We start from the raw sequence: 19831 nt of genomic DNA on the forward strand, positions 1-19831 counted from the left end.
GTCTGTGAGTGTTGTTAATCGCGCTTTGTGTTCCCTCAGGCGAGTCGGCAGCCGACACTAGTACGTCGTCGCCAGATCCGGGCCCACCGTCACCGCGCATGGCCGAAGCCGGGTGCAGCACGCCGCCGCACCCACCGCCCGTGTTTGACGGCGGCGGATCGCCCACGCCCTCGCCGTCGTGCCATCCCACCGTGATCCGCTCTGCACCACCTTACTCAGTCATCAAGTTTGAGGGAGCCCCGGCTGTCAAATCGGAGAGCTCCTCGGCTGTCAAACATGAATCGAACCCCTCATCCCAACTTTCATCTGTAAAGCTTGAAGCTTCTCAACCTGAGCAACTTCAGCCGTACAGGCCTCGTGCTCTCGCTCCACCACCACATAGCCCCCATCCAGCGCTGTCTCCGGGACACTGGCCACCAGCTGCGTGTATAAATGGTGTCAAGCCTGAGCTTATTGGAGGTCATTTCCCACCACAACCATTAGAACCGAAAGGAGGATCTAGAAGCTCAACGCAATGGCGTGGGGCGCCTGCTGTAATTATGGGTGAATCGGGAGGAGTGAGAACAATGTTTTGGACGTTACCAGCCCCTACCGGTAGTGGTGAACCTGCAGCAAGTGCATCACATACACCAACTCCGCCGACACCAGATCCAGGGTCGTGCAGCGAAGAATCGGCTGCACGATTGTTGCTAAACCTAGGAGGAGAATTAAGGAGGCCTCGGGGACCAAGATTGGATATGGAGCTCCTTTGGGCGGGAGACGTATCACAACTTCCAGCCCATCAACAAATACATGCGCTAAACCTAAGTGCAGCTGCGGGAAATGTGCCAGGAGTCCCTGGTGTGCCAAGTGCAAGTCCCTTGGCAAATCGGTCTGAACTTAGGACGTATGCGCCCGAAGCAGAACGCGATGAAGATGAACAACCAATGATTTGTATGATTTGTGAAGATAAAGCGACTGGACTACATTATGGTATTATAACATGTGAAGGTTGCAAAGGTTTTTTTAAACGGACTGTACAAAATCGCCGAGTTTATACATGCGTCGCTGATGGTGGCTGTGAAATCACAAAAGCGCAACGGAATAGATGTCAGTACTGTCGCTTTAAAAAATGTATAGAACAAGGAATGGTTTTACAAGGTAGGTTTTATATTGTATAAATATAAAATAACAATATTTGAAAAAAAAACATTTTCATTGAATTCTAATAAACAAAAAATATGTTATAGCTGTTCGAGAGGATCGGATGCCAGGTGGTCGGAATAGTGGCGCTGTATACAATTTGTACAAAGTTAAATATAAAAAGCACAAGAAGCCCAACACTAAGGCTGCAACTACGGCCAGTCGAGCATCTCCACCTGAAAAACCTAAGGACCCTTTACCACCCCTCCCACCGCACCTCGTTAACGGGACCATTTTAAAGACTGCATTAACCAATCCTAGCGAGGTAATATTTTTTGTCAATTTTTTTAATAGAACAGAATAAATCTAGAAAGATAAATATTTAATCACTTTTATGTTATTTCACAGGTAGTACATTTAAGGGCAAGGCTGGAGAGCGCGGTGTCATCCTCTAGAGATCGAGCCGTACCTTTAGAACGAGCGTTGCACATGATACGAGCGCTGATAGACTGTGATGCGATGGAGGACATCGCAACTGTCCGCCATTTACCTGATCTCCTTCACGATACGTCCGAAATTAGCGACAAACTTTGTAAAATTGGTGATTCAATTGTACATAAAATGGTCGCGTGGACGAAAAAATTACCATTTATAATGGAAATTCCTATGGAGATACACTCCAAATTGTTAATGGAAAAGTGGCATGAGATCTCAGTCCTGACTACTGCAGCGTACCAAGCGATGCACGGGAAGCTTGCACACGCGCCGCCTTCTCCAGATCATGAGCATGATTTCATGCAAGAGGTAATTAATTATTTTCATATTTTTTAAAATAGGACCTAAAACTGATATGGGATAACTTGCATCTCTTTATGTAATTAAGTAGGTTTGTAATATATATATGGCTTACATATAACAAGCTGGTCAGCCAGCCCTCGATTATAAGTACTGAAATGATCACATTCGCTCCCAACACTTCCGCCACATGCGCTAGCGCAGTTACGTGATCTGCATCGTTGCGTAACCGATAGAAAGTCGGCTCAGACTGCACTCGGACGTTAGCGCTGCATCGCTCGCTCTATTAGAATCGTAAAATGCAATAGTTTCTATTAACCAGATGACAGAACGAATAGTAATGTGCAACCAACGAACGGTCTAAGTACCGCCATTGTTTTTCGGGTTACGCCATACAATTGAGGCCATTTAACTTAATGTAAATTGAAAGTCCTACAAATAACTTAAAATATATAACTATCTAATACCATAGCTAATTTCTATGAAAAGGATAGAATAAAATAGTTAATTTGAAGGCAAACGCTGGTTTCGTATTACATAAGCGGCGTGGTAATGCCGGCAGTTACACAGAAAGTGTTTCATTGTCTAGTGCATTTCCTTTACGATTATATATTACAGTATTACTTAAATTTCAATTTATAATGTATATCGTGCTAGGCCTTCATAATCCTAGATAAATTCATACATCGTTGAACTTGAATATATCTGCATAATACCTAAGTGTTTCTAATTGCAACCAATTATTATAATATTTATTGCGTCTGAATTCCGCTATACTTACTTTAACATATTTTTTTTTTACCTGTGATTATATATAAATCTTCACGCTGAATTCCGCATTTAGTAGGTTAGGTAGAGGGATCATAATGTTAAAACGCTTCACATCCCACTTTCCTGTGAATTCTAGAGGCATTACGTGTTGAGTGGCGGAGCTTAACGCCGACCTATGAAAAAAATAAATATACGTTATTATTTTATAATTATAAAAAAAATATATGCACGATAAGTTTGTATAAGAAAATGTCTAACCTATAACTTTATTACAGGTGAACGCCAACTTGAGGACATTACAGAACTGCTTAACATCGCTAATGGGAAGACCTATAACCTTGGAACAGCTTCGGCTAGACGTCGGGCTGGTGGTAGAGAAGATGACTCAGATTACCTGCGTGTTCCGTCGCATTCAGCTCAGGATGGAGGAATACGTATGCTTAAAGGTGTACATTCTTCTTAATCAAGGTAGGCTTAGCCATTTGTTTTCAAGTAATAAAAATTGTTTCAAATTTTTAGTTGAAGTCAGTCGTGGCGCAGGTGTACAGGCGTGCGTCTGTAAACGCTTAAGTTGTGTCTCTCTGGCTTTGAGGCAAAACGGCGTTGTGTTCCGCCACTCAACACCGAATAACTTTTAAAAAAAATCTTACGTAAATTAATATAATATCTATTAATTATTGGACTACTAACAACTGTACTTTTCAATTACAAGTACGATTAAAAACAAAAAAAATACATATTTAATTGAAATTTAAAAAAAAAAATCATGAAACTACACTTCTTAGCAATTCAAAAGACCAATAATAAAAATAATAGTGATTTTTCACTACCGACACCTTACTTAGCGATTTATTAACTATACTCGTATTTAAATACCGGTATCGATTTAAAAACTGTTTGAAGTTTCATAGTTCATTAAAAATGCATTAAAATCGATTGATTCTCCACAACGCGGTAATCCACTTATAGTGTAGGGTGCATCGCCCCATTATGTAGGTCAGTTACAATTTGCTATTATATAAGCTGTGCAATTTTATACTGCGAGCGCAACTACTCGTAGGTATATTGTTATTTTCCGCATTTATTATAAAACATATTATATAGGATAATTATGGAATTTTAATTCTTATGTGCGATTTGTATGGTAACATAGGTATGTTATAAATAGGCTATTTAAAATATCATTTAAGTTATATGTGGTATGTGGGTTCGAGTCCCTTTAGATTATTTTTTATTATATTTTTTATTTATTATTATATACGCGACGGTTATGGGTTCGATTGCCTATGGGAGGAATGAATTATTTATAATAATACTTTCATTTTTTCCCATTGCTCGAAAATTTGGTGAAGTGTGTGAACACTAGGTTCTCTCTCCAAACCCTGCTATAATTACGGGATACAGCGTGTTTAAAAAATATATTTTTTCGTGATATTTAACTATATTATAGCTATATCAATCCACTACGTTTAAACTATATTATGTTAAATTGGCTTAGATACGGTAATCAAATTAAAGCGCCCTTCACTACACTTGCAAGGAGAACGTGCGCAACCGCTTTTGAGTTTCTCATTTGACAGTTTTCATGATAGCAGTAATAGAAGTAGTAGTTGACGATAAAATTAATTAAACATATCAAATATATAAGTAATAAAAATATTTAATATCAATATTCAATATATTAAAGGCAGGCAACGCACCTGCAGCTCCTCTGGTGATACACGGTGTCGTGGGCAGCGGTGATAACTTACCAGGAGGTGACCCGTACGCTCCTTTGCCTTGTTTTTTCCATAAAAAAAATATAAGAATATTAAATAAAAGAAGAATTACTCACCACAAATAGATATCTAATGAACTAAATCTCAAAGAACCAAAAAATACGCAAAATTAAAGTTAAATACTTTAATAAATGCTACAATATTATATACTAGCGGACGCGCGCAGCTTCGCTTGCGTAATTAGGGGTGAATTCTAGTAAACCACGAAACATGTGTTCAATTAAATACTTTTAAGAGTCTGAATTTCAAATTTTATAAAAATTGGTGACGATTTAAAAAAAACCTATACAAACTTTCAACCCCTTATTTGCACCCTTAGGGGGAGAATTCTAGAAAACGATGAAACACGTATTCAATTAAATATTTTTAAAAAGCTAAATTTCAAATTTTATAAAAATCGGTGCCGATTTAAATTTTTTTCCATACAAACTTTGGACCCCTATTTCACCCCTTTAGGGTTAAAATTTTTCAAAATCCCTTCTTAGTGGATGTCCAAATTACGAAAGTAAACATCTGTCCAAATTCCACGTTTCTACGCACAGCGGTTACGGCTGTGCGTGCGTCTTACCTCAGTCAGTGAGGACAAGTCCTTTTATATATATAGATTTACAACATAATGCGTAACTTCGCCAAAATGTGTAGACCATTGTTGAGTGGCGGAACTGAACACCGCAATCAGAGCGAATAAATGAAAAATAAAAATAAAAGTATTGCTAACCCAAACATTTGAAAAACAAGAAATAAACTTCAAACGCCGTCTTACTCTATAGTGCAGGAAAAATGACATCTGCCTTATCGATGCTGTAAGTAGGTCACGCGCACACGCCTCGAAATTATTTTCACTGCGTTATAATTATACTGTTTGTGAAACAAAATGTACATCTACGCGTTATATCTGGAAACAAAGTTAGACGTACATTGTTTAAAATAACAAAAAAGCCATAAAAATAATGTTTTTTAAATAAATATTAACTAAAAATATAATACAATTTGCTAAGGACTGGAATACCAGTAAATATTAGTGAAATGCCTAGTTTAACAAATTGAACTTTATTGACTATTTCATAGAACATTAAACTTATTCTTTACCAGAAACATGTATATAAAATAAACATAAATTCTATATTCATAATTAGAATATATTCAATTCCTATTCTATTAATAATTATTCTCATATCTAAAAAAATAATATATTTCTCCTTCCTTATTATAATAAACGCGTAATAGAACTGATTTAAGAACGAAAGTAGTATTACAAGTGAGATAGCTGTAACGTTCGCTGCGGTGAAATGGAAAGCGCTTGCGCAACGGTTCCGCGGTCGCGCGTGCGTGTGTGTGTGTGTGTGTGTGTCAGTGTGTGTATGTGTGTGTGAGAGTGTGTGTGTGTGTGTGTGAAGACAATAAGCTGTAAGTTGAGCAACACATAGGAATGCTATAAGAATTTAACTTATAATAACTTTGCGTTCTTTTGATTGATATTAGATGAATATTTTATAAATGAATATAAGTATTTTTGTATAAGCCCTAATATATCATGAAAAACAAGTCAAGCAGAAATATATATATTTTTTTTAGTTCAAATAGCTGTAAAAAATTATAGAATAAATTGAAAATATGAAAAATGGTTTATTGCCATTGTTTTTTTTTCTTTTATATAACATAAAACACACTATAAAATACAATTTAATTTACAGTAAAGCGTGAGCGTGGCTAAGTCATCACCAAAAGGTGTTAAGGTCCAAAACGACGTTATTACAGCCTCATTCGTATAATAGCCGCGTTACGTCAGTACTAACGGGACTGCATTTCACTCTCGGCGAAAAGCAGGCGGAAGCAAACTTTCTCTTTTGCCGCGTTCGAAAAAAGCGGATTAACCCGCTCGTCTCGCTCGCGCTTACGTAACATGTGCACGTGATTTAAACGATTGTATTAATTGAATTAATTAAAAGATCGTTAACAATAAAAAATAATATTTATTGTCTATTTGGTTTGAAAAATTATCTAAATATATATATATAAATTTCAAAATGTTTTTGCAGTTCGTTTATAACTAGAAAACCTACAATAAATTTAGTTTTGGATCTAAATTTTAATGAAAAGATCAAACTAAACATAAGATTACGTTCCATAATAATAACAACATGAATAAATAATAATAATAATAATAATAATAAATCCATTATTTTCCAAGAACGTCAACGTTCCAAGTATCATGGAACACGTAGCGTACAATATCGTAAAGGGTGCGAGCGAGACGGCCGCCGCTTGAGGACGCTCTCGCTCGGGCGGAGGTCAACGGCTAGCCGCGGTCGTTGCCCCGCTATCGGAGTGACCTACTGAGCGGGTGACGTCACCGCCGCACCGCGCGTTGGCATTGCTCGCTTGGATCAAAGCGCCGCCATCTTGTGACGAGTGGAGGAACTAAGGGAAATGTTTCTACGTAACGGTACAGGCGTGATACCTTTTTGCGTAGGATGGGGGGAAGAGGGGTCCATGTCCACTACAGCATAATCTGGTGCCCACCCCAGATATTTTATTAACAAAAAAAAATTGCTTCGATATCTGTTCAAAGGTAAAGTCCTAAAATAAGATATCTTCTTAGAAAATATCTCTAGATACGCCAATGGTGATATCAATAGCTGTCTGTCTGCATAGAAGAATTTGTTTTAGGACAGGTTTAATCCAAATTTATCTTTCCAGAAGTGGAGTTAGAGAGTATACAAGATAGGTACGTGCAAGTGTTGCGTAGTTACTTGGAGCACGCCGCTCCGCACCACCCGGGCAGGCTTCAGGAGCTTTTCGCTCGGATACCTGAGGTACGTACTAGTACTAGTTTTAAAAAATAAAAATAAATAATACTCTTTAAAAAATATATAAATATTAACCTTCTATTGAAATATCTAATAGTAAAAAGAATAATAAATAACATAAATAGTAACTAATCGAAAAACATCAATTACATTTTTAGAAATCGAAACATATAATAACAGCATTTCTAAAAAGCAGTTTCGCATTGTCAGTTATCTTCCTACAAACCGTTGCGGACTGGAGTACTAAATCACTTTCCACAATAGAAAGTAACGAACAAGAACGAAAGCTTGAAACGTGAAATATTGACTCATTATATTCTTGCACTTTCAGATTCAAGCAGCGGCGAACCTGTTGCTCGAGAGTAAGATGTTCTACGTACCTTTCGTGCTGAACTCCGCCGAGATCAGATAGTACATGGCCCAGCAGGGTGTCTAGTTCTCGATGTACGAGCGGCTAGCCCCTCGCCCTCGCCCCAGCCAGCCCCGCACCCTCGTCACCTAGAGTACCACCCTGTGTTCACCGCTCACTCAGCGTTAAACTCCGCAAGTCTACATCCAAAGGGATCCCCCTCGTTGAGACACCAGCAGTGCGTACACCTATAAAGAGAAACTTCTTTAATATAAGTGGAGTGCGAGATCTTGTGTGACTGGGTTATTTTTTAGTAGCGGAATTAAAACGTCCCAATCGACAGACTGATTTATCATATAATAGCTATTATTTAAGTACCAGGGACTCGTGTTTTATACGTGGTAGTGTATACTACTTAGTTTTAAATAGATTAAAATATATAATTATGTTATTTAAATACGTCAATCGGTAAAAAATGATTGAATAATATATTATATCTGTAAATATAGAATGTAATTTAGAATTTGTAAGATGTCGTTGTTTATAGAATAATTGTTTCTTGTAAATGAAATATTGCTGTTTTAGTTTGCATTTTATATTGTCTAGGTTAAATGAAAAAAAAAAACCAGTGGATCACTGGGTGTGTACTATCGAAGATTTTTTAATTTTATTTTATATGGACTCGTTCATAATATATGTAAGTAGCACTAAGAACCTACTCTCAGTGTTTACCAAGACTGCTTGTATACAACTATACTGTTTTTACGCTATAATGTTTTAGCGCGGCGACGCGCTCTCTGTAGTCACAATTTATGCATTTCTATTGCCAATATTTTGCGAGATCTTTGCATATATTGTTGCTCTGAAACTTTTACTTTACTCTGGTCTAACTAGATATAAGTAACGATTATTAGACGCGTCCACCTCGCGTTTTTTTGACGTTCTAAGTTGGTCGTGGGCGGTTTTTAACTATTATGAAGAATATTCTAATTCAATTTGTTTTTGAACACTCTCCTGTTTATAATTCAATTAATTGAAATAAAACTTGATATTAAATTATAAAAGTTTTAATTTTCTTGTCAATTTAAAGTATTCGCCCACGCCCACTGTAGATTATTGGTTCGTCTGCCAACTTGACTGGGAGGGAGGCGACACAAGATTCACTTATGTATTATACTTTGCTTCCTTTGATGTGTTCAAATGTAATTTATGCTCAATATCATTAATTTTCATTAGACGTCTGCATATCACCTTTCGAGGCGTATTGTTTCTATTCATTTGGAAAAATAAATTATTTTAGTATGGCCCGTATTTATAAATCGCTCTCAAGTCTGAGATTGATCTTGAGATGCCGTTTTCGTTCATAGATTGTGAATGAATCTCAAGATTGATCTCACGAGTTGAGAGCGGTCTATAAATACGAACCCTAATTGCCAATATCAACAAATATCCAACCCGCTATTGAGAAAGACTGCGTGGCCATTATTTTTTTATATATAAACTGTGGCATATGTCAACATTCTTTACATTTTTAATTTAAAAAGATTTAGAAATTAGAACATGCAGACAAATCGAACTTTAAACTATCTATCATCTTTAAGGTATTTAACTCCTGTGCTAGTACCACCACATACAATTATAATACAGCCATAGATGGTTCCATATATCCACGATGTAGCATTCCTTTAATCACTCTGACGTTTCTTTAGGTATTTCGTGAAATATTTCAAATCTTATTTGACTTTTGTCTTGACCAAATATAATATTTTTCAATGAACCATCCGCCATTCACATAATGATAATATATTTTAATCATTTTAGTATTAAATTTGTACCCATTATTTGTAAGCAACAACTGTTTTTTTCTAATTTCACTGTCAATAATCACTGCCTTTATGAAGTAAGCTGTTATCAGTGATAACGTTTGTAGTAGAGACTGTATACACGAAAAATAGTATGATCTTTTTACAACAATTCTCTCTTGTATTTTGTATAGCAGCAATAACGAGTATTAAATTTACTTATTGGATTTATGAAATTTTATCTAAGACTAGAATTTTTCTACTGCCTCTAATTTTTACTTGCATATTATTTAGGAGAAATAATTAACAGATATCAAACATACAATACGTGTATACAGACTTATATTTTAATATTTAAAAATTTTGTTATAAACGTTCCAACAACGGTGAACAGTTACCATTAGATTAGGAATGGCGACTAACGTCGTATTAAAAATTAAGTAATTACAACCAAAAAGTTCGTTCTAAGGACTTAGGTTCTAGATATAAATGTCATGCCTTAGATCTATATAGATCGATGTCAGCATATATACTATACTTAATTACATACGCATATAATTTCTAGATTTCTAGATATTTCATTAAAAATAAGGTTTTATAGCTTTCTTACTATCAACATCTAAGTGTATTTCCAGTGACTTAATTCATATGAAGGATGGACTTTGTGATATATATGTATGTATATATTCTCATACTTACACCATTTTTCCACATTTTCGTATTTAATATACAAACGAATAAGTTTTGTTAAAGTAACACCAAGTAATATTACTTTTGTTTCCATTTTATCAATTTACTTAAATTGACAAGTTGAAATCATCATTTTTTTAATTATACACCTTTTTGACGTAATTTATTATGGATCTGCTAATTTCATTAGTTATATAAACTCAAAATTTTACGTCCGTAGTACCTTTGAAAAAGTAAAATTAATCTACAAACTTTTACTTACGTTTATAAATATATTTCCGACGTTCTTATCAAAATTTTGAAATTAAATTAAAAAATAAACTTAAAAACATTAATATAAACTTGTTCCCAAAAAAAGTAATTAGAAAATCCTGTTACCTGAACGAGCGACACGTGTCCGTCGCTCGTTGCGTTACCATTAGTTAAGTTAGCAAATAGCGTTTTGTAAATTGTAATTATTAGTTCCAAAACAACCAGTAACGAAACTGCCATCAAATGCCTAAATAGATTCTTAAATAATTTTGTTATACATATGTATATTAAGCTAGTAATTTTCGTGAAATTATTATATAATTGTGATAAACAGTGATAGATTGAACGCAAGAATTTCAAATTACTATCGAGATGCGTTACGTAAGTTTTCTTTCGATATCCATTCGATTCGGCTTCGAAGCCGCACCCACTGACAATTGGTTTATACTTCGCATATTTATTTATTTGTTAATATCTAACTTAAATTATAATTAGTCGTTAAAAACGCCATCAGCGCGACGGTGTTAAATCTAAAGTCTGAGGTAAAGATGCCTTTATAGATTTTTAATTGTGTATGAAGGGAAAGGTAAGTTAAAAATAGTCGTGCGTCGTTCTACTAATATGTTAAAAATAATAATATATAGTAATATAATAATATTGACACTTATTTTGTTAATAACGTAGCGAAAGAGTAAAGAAATAAGGAGAGAAGATTTAGATTTTAAGAATGTTATTGGCATTGTACAAAGGAATAGTATTGTTAGTGAATATTGAATTGGCGCATTACTGGCGAGTACCTAATTAGAATAGTACACGAAAAGCCCACTGAGGCTACATTTGTTTGTTTGTACATACATTTATATATATGTAAAAATAGCGATTCGCTTTTCGTTGCTCTCCTAATAAAATAGCTGGTTTGTACGTTCATAATCTGTTGCCTCTCTGTATTTCATGTATTTTGTAATGCTTATTGGTAGTGAAAAATCAAAATTTAACATTGTAAGTAACTTTGGATACGTTTATATAGTAGTTGGTCTCAACGTTCTGGCAGCCGGAACCAAGAGTGCACTCGACTTCAGAATTACTCGCTCCATTATAATTATAATCGATTTAATATTAACAATGCAAGAACTGATTAACTAGTTAAATCCATTTAAAGTAAACATCGCGAGTGATTCAGGAGTCGATTTATCTAATAATTATGCGAAAATATTTTGACTGATATGTAATAGTAATAAACATAACGATGTTAATATATTTTTAAGAATGTAACAAGAACTTCATGCATTTCACACTTTCTATAAAGTCCATACGACGTTAAGTACATCTAAGATATTGTGAGGTAATATTTTCACATTCTTAGCTAAGTAAGATTAATAATTGTTGTGTAAAAAAATACTAGTGTTTCACGTACTTTGGATAAAAGGAGGGTTGATTTGTGTAAATTAGACTTTGTATTTAAAATAGTTATGAAATAAAAATCGATTGTAAAACCGTAAAAGAATATATATTTGGAAACGTTGGAAGTGTTTGTTGTATGTAATTACGTCACAGATGGATATTTGAACTCTAAGTATATAAATATATACATATATATTAGATATCTATTCTACAAGTTATACATGGTGTTTTATTCAAGTATCATTAATAGTTTTTTGTTACTATTTCACAAACACGTTGCGCTTGTCTTGTTCTTGATTATTTCATATTAAATTTTGTATTTAACATTAACAATAGTGAAGCCACAATAATAAAAAAAACCACGCAGTCTCACAAGTGCCTCAACACTTAAAAATATAAATAGAATTTGTAGATTTCATAGAATTGATAAAGATTGATTGCATTTCACGTTTTAAATCGTTTAGAATTCGCTCAATTCCAAGACTTGTCGCTTACGGGACTAGAGTTAAGTATAAGCCTCCACGTGCACTTAGCCGTCACTTATTATATTATAGTTATTGGTTGCTTTTACAGTTCTCGGCGGAGAAACGCTGTTGTTTTTATATTTTCGACCAATTTAGTATACAATGTTTGTTTTAGATAATTCTGATGTTTGTAACGTTTTATAGCTCTCGTTCGAGTGGTGCGCCGGGTTTATGTTAGTCATGAATGAGCTGGTTTGCCAAGAGAAGTTACCTACAGTTGTGTTTAGTTAGCGATGCATAACGTGTTTGTACTTTAATTTGTTTTTTAGTTGTACTCTTGGAAATCAATGGTTAAATAACTTAAGAGAATAAAATGTATGTGAAATATTACGTTTGTTTATTTATCTGTTCCCTTTTGTGAATATTTACGTTAATAATTATTATTTACATGAAGCTGAAATTAGATCACGAATTACATTATTTTTATGATAGGAAATGAATATATTATTTATGCGGTATCTTTATTTCAATATTTATTATAAAAAAGCATAAAAAAACTTTATACTTATATAACATAAATTTCACGATGAAACAATTTGATGCAATTATATATCTAACTCTATTTCGATGATATGAAAGTATTTATATGCAATAAATGCTGATTAAATTTATATAAAACGCTTTAATCCTTCTAAAGAATTTCTTAAATAATATGTGTAAAAATTGTAATAACTTTTGTATTATTTGTGTATTCCGAAAATTTCATTCAATTTAAATTCAGTATATTTCACGTTTTCTATAATTGCACCGTTCATAAGGCATCGTCTAATTTTTGAACTATAATGTACTGTTTACACGTAGTACGGGAGCGGACACTTTTTCAGGTGATCATATGAGATGGTCTTCTCTTTATCTTTACTCTCTGTAAAAAAATCTCATAAATTCCACAGATAATATAAACAGCTTTACTTACGTAATTAAAAATAGATTTCTATAAACAAAAAATATTATAATAATATTGAAATAAAATCTTTTTTCCAATCCAAAAAATAATAATGAACTAAACTAAGGTCTAACAATGTATTTTAACAATAATAATTGAATTGGAAGAGCCATCTTTCGGTGATTAGCACATATATAAAAAATATGAGAGCCATAGAATAATGTGTCAACATTAATTGTAGATGGCAGCACAAGTGAAAATATGCGTAATATTTTTTATTTTAAACAATTTAATAAAATTTTCAGATCTAACATACGGTTTACGGTTTTTTTAAGCAATGCATAGCTTTGTAGTTTTTTTTGCATATTTTACAAATGTGTGTATTGTTAAAAGCGTGTAATATAGTTTCTAGACGATAACGTCACTATCTATGGCGCTGTCATTAATACAATTGTCAATTCTTTTGTACATTAAAAAACTGTACCGCCACATGTCACAGTTCAGCATTTTGTGATTAATTCTAAAATTTCTATTTTAAAAACGACAAAATGGTAAGTAAATGATGTTTTAGATCCATATAATTAAATCTTAAGCATTGGTTACTACAAGGTTATTATAAATTTGCCATTGCCTAAATAATTACGTGCAAAAAAAAATACATTTTCCACAACCTCGAAAATATTAATGTTTTATGTATTTTGCAGAAACCTCTTATGTTGCAAGGGCATGAGCGTGCCATAACGCAGATTAAATATAACCGCGAAGGAGATCTATTGTTTTCCGCGGCTAAGGATTCCAAGCCTAACGTGTGGTGGTCTTTGAACGGTGAGCGTCTAGGTACTTTCAATGGACACGGTGGTGTTGTTTGGTGCCTTGACGTTGACTGGCAGTCCATCAATCTTATAACCGGAGGTGGTGACAGTTCATGCAGGTATGATGATTGTGTTTATTATTTATTTCCAGATTTGTGCTAAAATGGTGTCTTAAAAATTGTATATTTTTAATTCGCTCATTTAATTTGTATTTTATAGGCTGTGGGACCTGGAGACAGGTAAAGATATAGCAACCATAAAGACTAACTCTTCAGTAAGAACATGTAACTTCAGCTACAGTGCAAACCAAGCAGCCTACACTACTGATAAAGCTATGGGCCATCCTTGTGAAGTGAGTTTTTTAAATTTTGTTATTAAAATATCTAAATAAAAAATAGTAATGTAGTGGAAGCCATATCTCTTGGAAACTCTTCAAACATTCAGAAACTTGTTAAAAGAAATTTAGAAAATTTTTACCTTCAGAGATGCTAACAAAAAAAAAGATATAATGATACTTGAAGAATTTTGATGTAGCTCAATAAGAATTTAAGACTTAATTATCTAAAGCTTAAAATAGTTTCCAAAAAGTGTAGGTTTTGAGTGCTGCTTTATTATTTATTGTACATATTTGAAAACATATTCTTTTTCTTGTTTCAATAACACTTTTAAAATTTTAAAATCTCTTATTAAGTTTATTTATACATAATGAAAACTGGATTTATAGAAATATTAAAGTTAATCTATTTTTAAATAAGGCTACATTCAAATATTTATTCTTAAAAATGCAGAACTCTTTGTTATTAGAGTGAAGTGTAAATAACTCATACCTCAGAGTACAAACTGGATTCAAGACTATCATGTTTATAGTCAGATACTGTGCTTTTATGATCACCTCTTTTTCTTTAATTCACATGAACATGTTATAATATAAGTATTCCTAATTCTAGGTGTTCATCATTGATACAAGAACAATTGATGAGTCCTTATCTGGACAAGGACCCATATTGAAATGGGAGATTACAGACTCAAAAGTTACCTCAATGGTCTGGGGTTGTCTTGATGAGACCATCATCACTGGTCATGAGGCTGGTGATCTCATTCAATGGGATCTAAGGGTATGTAAACTAACTGTGATTATTATTTTAAAGTGATAATATTTATTAATAAAACAATGGTCTTTGTGATATTGAAAAAAACAATTTTATTTTACAACCATAATTTAGCTTGGTTTTGCTTGTGCATATATTTATGTTTATATTTCCCTTTGATTTTATTGTACTAAATTACCTATATTAATTTGTACAAACTATATTAATATCTGTTCTAATTTCATAAAGACAGCAAAGTTATTAATAGGTTGTTAAGTATGTTATTAATAATTAAATTACATTAATATTACAGACTGGCAAAAAGGTCCATTCGGTCAAAGAACACACTCACCAAGTAAATGACATGCAACTGTCAAGAGACGGCACCATGTTCATTACAGCATCTAAAGATCAAACTGCAAAACTTTTCGACACCAGCTCCCTTGAACTTCTTAAGGAGTACAAAACTGAACGACCAGTAAACTCTGCAGCTTTAAGCCCCATTTTAGATCATGTAGTACTAGGAGGAGGTCAAGATGCTATGGAGGTAACGACTACTTCAACCAGATCTGGTAAATTCGACGCTCGTTTCTTCCATCTTGTTTTTGAAGAGGAATTTGGAAGAGTTAAGGGTCATTTCGGACCTATCAACAGTTTGGCTTTTCACCCAGATGGTAAAAGCTTTGCATCGGGAGGTGAAGACGGTTATGTAAGAGTACAGAACTTCGATCAATCATACTTTGATTATACTTTTGATTATAACAGAGATTAAATAAAAAACCCTTAAATTACAGTATTGTTAACACAAATATACAAAAAATCTTAAAGAAACATACTTTAAAGTGTTTCTATTGCGTCAAATATAATTGATTTTCAGATTTATTATTCTGATTACAATTTTTCACAAAATAAAATATTATTTCAGAAATTTTGGTTTTATTGACGAATTGTATACAAAATTATTTATAGTTTTGATGACAATGATTTTGTTGTAATGTTAAAATTAATACTACAATATAAAAATACATTTAGATATGAACAAAATAATAATAATAACTTGTACATAAGAATACAAAGGGATCATTCAAGACTGTTATTCCTTTGAGATGTCCTCTCGAATCTGATAATATCTCTGAATTTGCAATTTGTTTAAGATTTATTTGTTTTACAATATTAAAATCTCTTTATATTGAAAAGTGACGTTTCAGCTAATTCAATAAAACATTTATTGCAATTTTGTCAAACAACATTACTAAAAATGCTATAGCTTTTTGAAATGATTGATATAAAAATAATAATTATTATTATGGATTATAGTAACCTGTAATTTTATCAACTTATATGATATCAGGACATTAGTATTTGATAAAACAGTTTAAGAAATTATTTTCAGTTCCCATCTCTGGTAAAACGGGAAATACAAAAACTATTTTAGCAGTGTAGTGAATCAATAAAATAATACAATACACTTTAATATTTATTTAATATTTTATTCATAATTTTTTTATACAAAAAATCTGTAATATTTATAACATGAGTACAATTATGCCTATAGAAAATATGGAGTTGTGTGCTGGGGAGGCACCTCCCTCTCACTGTCAGGCACTGCGTGGAAGATTTTGGCGTTCCTTTCATACACTGTCTTGAATTCCATAATGGATGCTACATTACCACATCTGTAGCAATAGTTTGGTGCTGACCATACTGTTACTAATTTTTTGTCAAACATATATTTATAACCTGTAATTAACAATATTGATTTAGATATACAATTGGGCAATATTGGGTAATATAATAAAAAAGTATTAATAATATCGGGTAATACTGGGTAAAAGTATTAATGGTATTAATAATAAGTAAAAATATTGGGTAATATAATAAAAAAGTATTAGGTACATTTTTCTTTATAATCACACAAAGTTAGTTAATATCAGTAAGTATATTATTTGAAAATCTAAATTTAAATATGTACATATATTATTTTCATATGAAAAATTAATTTAAGGTATAGTGGTGCAGTGGGATAGGGTCCGACTATAAGTTGGTATTTTTATTGGATTTGAACTTCAGAAAATGAATTATTTTCATTTACCCCATTCTCGCAAGACAAAGCACAACATTAAGTTCCATAATGTCTTGGATATGGATGTTGAGTGGAGAATACATAATTCATTCCTTATACTAACTAGATTATCTGTCTACTTGCTTATGGCGGAAAAAGTGGAACTAAAAAAAAATAGTATCAAATTTATTTAATTCTTTAACAATTACCTTCATTTACAAGCTGATGTGCTCTACATATCAAGGTAAGATTATTTTGACTCATAAAGAGTTCTGTTACATAACTGCCAAATAACCATCCAGCTCCTCTAGGACTAACAGACCTGAAAAACATAAAATAAATATATTTTTTTTATTAATATTGAAGATAAATTGACATTTTTTTGAGCATTTGGAGACTTTGTCCCCATCTCCCACTGAATTCTTAAGACATTCATTTAACTTAACACCACAGTATCAGATTGGAAACACAAAGGTTGTTAGTTTAATACTCACTCAGTGGAATTAATTATTTCTATTTCTCTAGTAGGCAATGAATGGGCTTGTGTTCCATCACAATATATGGTATTATATTTTTTTCGGAAAATGCAAGGCAAACAGTGGCACAGCTAGAGGGTTGCGAGCGGTGCGGTCGCACCGGGCATCAAAAGGAAAGGGGCATCAAAGTCGACGATTATTTTTTTTAAAGGTAGCCAATGTCACATTTTAGTGTCTGACACTTGATGTATGTGAGAGTAGAAGACACTTTTTTTTTTTTTAGACCTTAGACCATTTTAAAGGGCATCAAGTCCCCTAAGCCGCACCGGGCAGCAAATACCCTAGCTACGCCACTGGGCAAACAAGAGTTCGGAACACCTAATTTTAAGTGATCACCGTCGCCAACAACCATGTGTATGTTACATGACTGACTGACTATAAACATGTAGCTCTGGTGTTACCAGAGCTACAGGTATATTGTCGGCATTTAATGTGGATAGACAATTATTAAAGGACAGCTTGTCTTACAACTAAGTTTGCTTTGCCAACTCTGCTATAGTCAGGATAAAGTGTAAAAGTTTAGTTATGCATACCATGTCTTAATATCAGATGGGTCGGACCATAATAAATCACAAAAGGCACCTTTGTGTGGGATTTGTTGATTTCTTTCTATTGATCTTATTTGATCAATTGTAGGTATTTCTGGAGATAGTCCACCATGAACACATAGTACAGTCTCATCTATCAGCTATTATAAAAAAATATTATACAATAATCTTATTAGAATCTATTCTAAAAATAAACAAATATTCAAAGCAGCCTATATACACAAAATATTATTATGTTGATTCTGTTTATTATCTTTACTGTATAAGCTTACTTATTTAGAAAACATATAAAAAAATTATGTAGTGAGATTTGAACCTGTCTTGAAAACTGTCCATTGTATAAACTTTATTTTTTATATGTTTAAACTTTTATTTTTGCTAATCTAAAAATAGCAATAACATAATTCACAATACAGCAAACAACAAACAAATCAGTAACAATAACAGTACATTTTAAAAGAGACACCGAAAGCTATTTTTTCCAAACAAGTTATTAAAAAAAAATTATGCCTTAATAAAATATACTATCTGCTAACTTTTATTTTTTGTAATAAATTGTCTAGGGAAATTACCATAATGTTTAGTATCTCTCTTTTAAAGTTCTCACAGATTGAGTTAGCTGGTATGCAAATTAATGTATCAATATATAAAAACTAAAGTGTAGTTACCGCTGCAACTGTTAGCATGTCAAAGACTCTACAGCAATCCTTCCAAGCATTTGCATTTCCATATTTGTTTAAACATTCATCATAAAATCCATAAACTTTAGTTATTTGACAAGTCTCATGGTTACCTCTTAGTAAAATTATCCTGAAAATTTATAAATATTAATAATTTATTGTAATAATTACAATAGTGATCTATTAAGACATACCTATCTGGGTATCTTGCTTTTAGTGCCATAAGAAGGGTAAGGGTTTCCAGGCTGTAGTATCCACGATCTACATAGTCTCCCATGAATATATACTTTGTATCAGGTACTTGGCCTCCTATGTGAAAAAGTTCTTCTAAATCATAAAACTGAAAACATTTAAAATGTAAGATGAAGAGATTAAATATTAGGATTAAGACGTTAAATGTAAAGATGAAATACTTTAAAAAAGACAATAAATTTCTTAATAAACATGAAAAGAACTTTTTACATTTAAAGTTTTATAAGTATTTTCTTTAATGAAAATGTTGGTAATATTTGGTAAAGTTGAAGCTGAAAATGACAATGCGATTTACCTGACCGTGTATATCTCCACACACTGTTACAGGTGTTTCTACCGGTTGAACATTCGGTTCCTCTAGCAGCAAGTCACAAACAATATTACACAGCTCTCGGAGATCATCTTCGGGTAGATATTTACATCTTTTTGCTATTTCTATCCATTTATCTACGTCTCCCATCATTTTTTTGGTTACAAATTTTAAAATAAAATTAAGATAAGGTCCTCCAACTTCTAAGACCTAACAGTTTTCTTTCTTCTTTCTTGCTGACAGTTGACACTTGACAGATTTTGAAGCATAACATCATTGTCTACTGACATTTTTTCACGTCAAATCAATTTCGTTTTAAAACAATGCGTACAATACAATTAAAATATATAAAGTATTTCTTACACT

General features: G+C 32.8%; 3 protein-coding genes across 7 annotated transcripts in view; 2 read left to right on the plus strand and 1 right to left on the minus strand.

Annotated features, from left to right (window-relative positions):
* Positions 1-12624, plus strand: part of Hr4 (nuclear hormone receptor 4) — an 82222-nt gene extending 69598 nt beyond the window's left edge. For all 5 annotated transcript variants that reach the window (XM_085192579.1, XM_085192577.1, XM_085192578.1 and 2 more), the window contains 6 exons: positions 40-1140; positions 1230-1447; positions 1531-1926; positions 2964-3156; positions 7167-7282; positions 7608-12624. In XM_085192579.1, the coding sequence (XP_085048705.1) occupies positions 40-1140; positions 1230-1447; positions 1531-1926; positions 2964-3156; positions 7167-7282; positions 7608-7688 (2105 nt within the window). In that variant the 3' untranslated portion in view covers positions 7689-12624. The remainder of the gene's footprint in view (positions 1-39; positions 1141-1229; positions 1448-1530; positions 1927-2963; positions 3157-7166; positions 7283-7607) is intronic.
* Positions 12625-13571: 947 nt separating this feature from the next.
* On the plus strand, positions 13572-16005 carry eIF3i (eukaryotic translation initiation factor 3 subunit i). The gene is made up of 5 exons (XM_085192683.1): positions 13572-13728; positions 13882-14108; positions 14209-14341; positions 14937-15104; positions 15391-16005. The coding sequence occupies exons 1-5, from the start codon at positions 13726-13728 to the stop codon at positions 15847-15849; spliced, it is 990 nt and encodes a 329-aa protein (XP_085048809.1). The 5' UTR covers positions 13572-13725; the 3' UTR covers positions 15850-16005.
* Positions 16006-16541: 536 nt separating this feature from the next.
* PpV (Protein phosphatase V) lies at positions 16542-19721 on the minus strand. Its single transcript, XM_085192684.1, has 6 exons — positions 19451-19721; positions 19098-19243; positions 18892-19033; positions 18209-18363; positions 17349-17461; positions 16542-16817 (listed from the first exon to the last, which is right to left on the minus strand). Exons 1-6 carry the CDS (start codon positions 19616-19618, stop codon positions 16627-16629), a joined length of 915 nt encoding a protein of 304 aa, XP_085048810.1. The 5' UTR covers positions 19619-19721; the 3' UTR covers positions 16542-16626.
* Between the last annotated feature and the right edge of the window lie 110 nt (positions 19722-19831).

The sequence above is a fragment of the Heliconius melpomene genome, chromosome 11 (assembly GCF_056956725.1).
Source record: "Heliconius melpomene rosina isolate 202511_hmr_F chromosome 11, ASM5695672v1, whole genome shotgun sequence".
Taxonomy (NCBI): Eukaryota; Metazoa; Arthropoda; class Insecta; order Lepidoptera; family Nymphalidae; genus Heliconius; species Heliconius melpomene.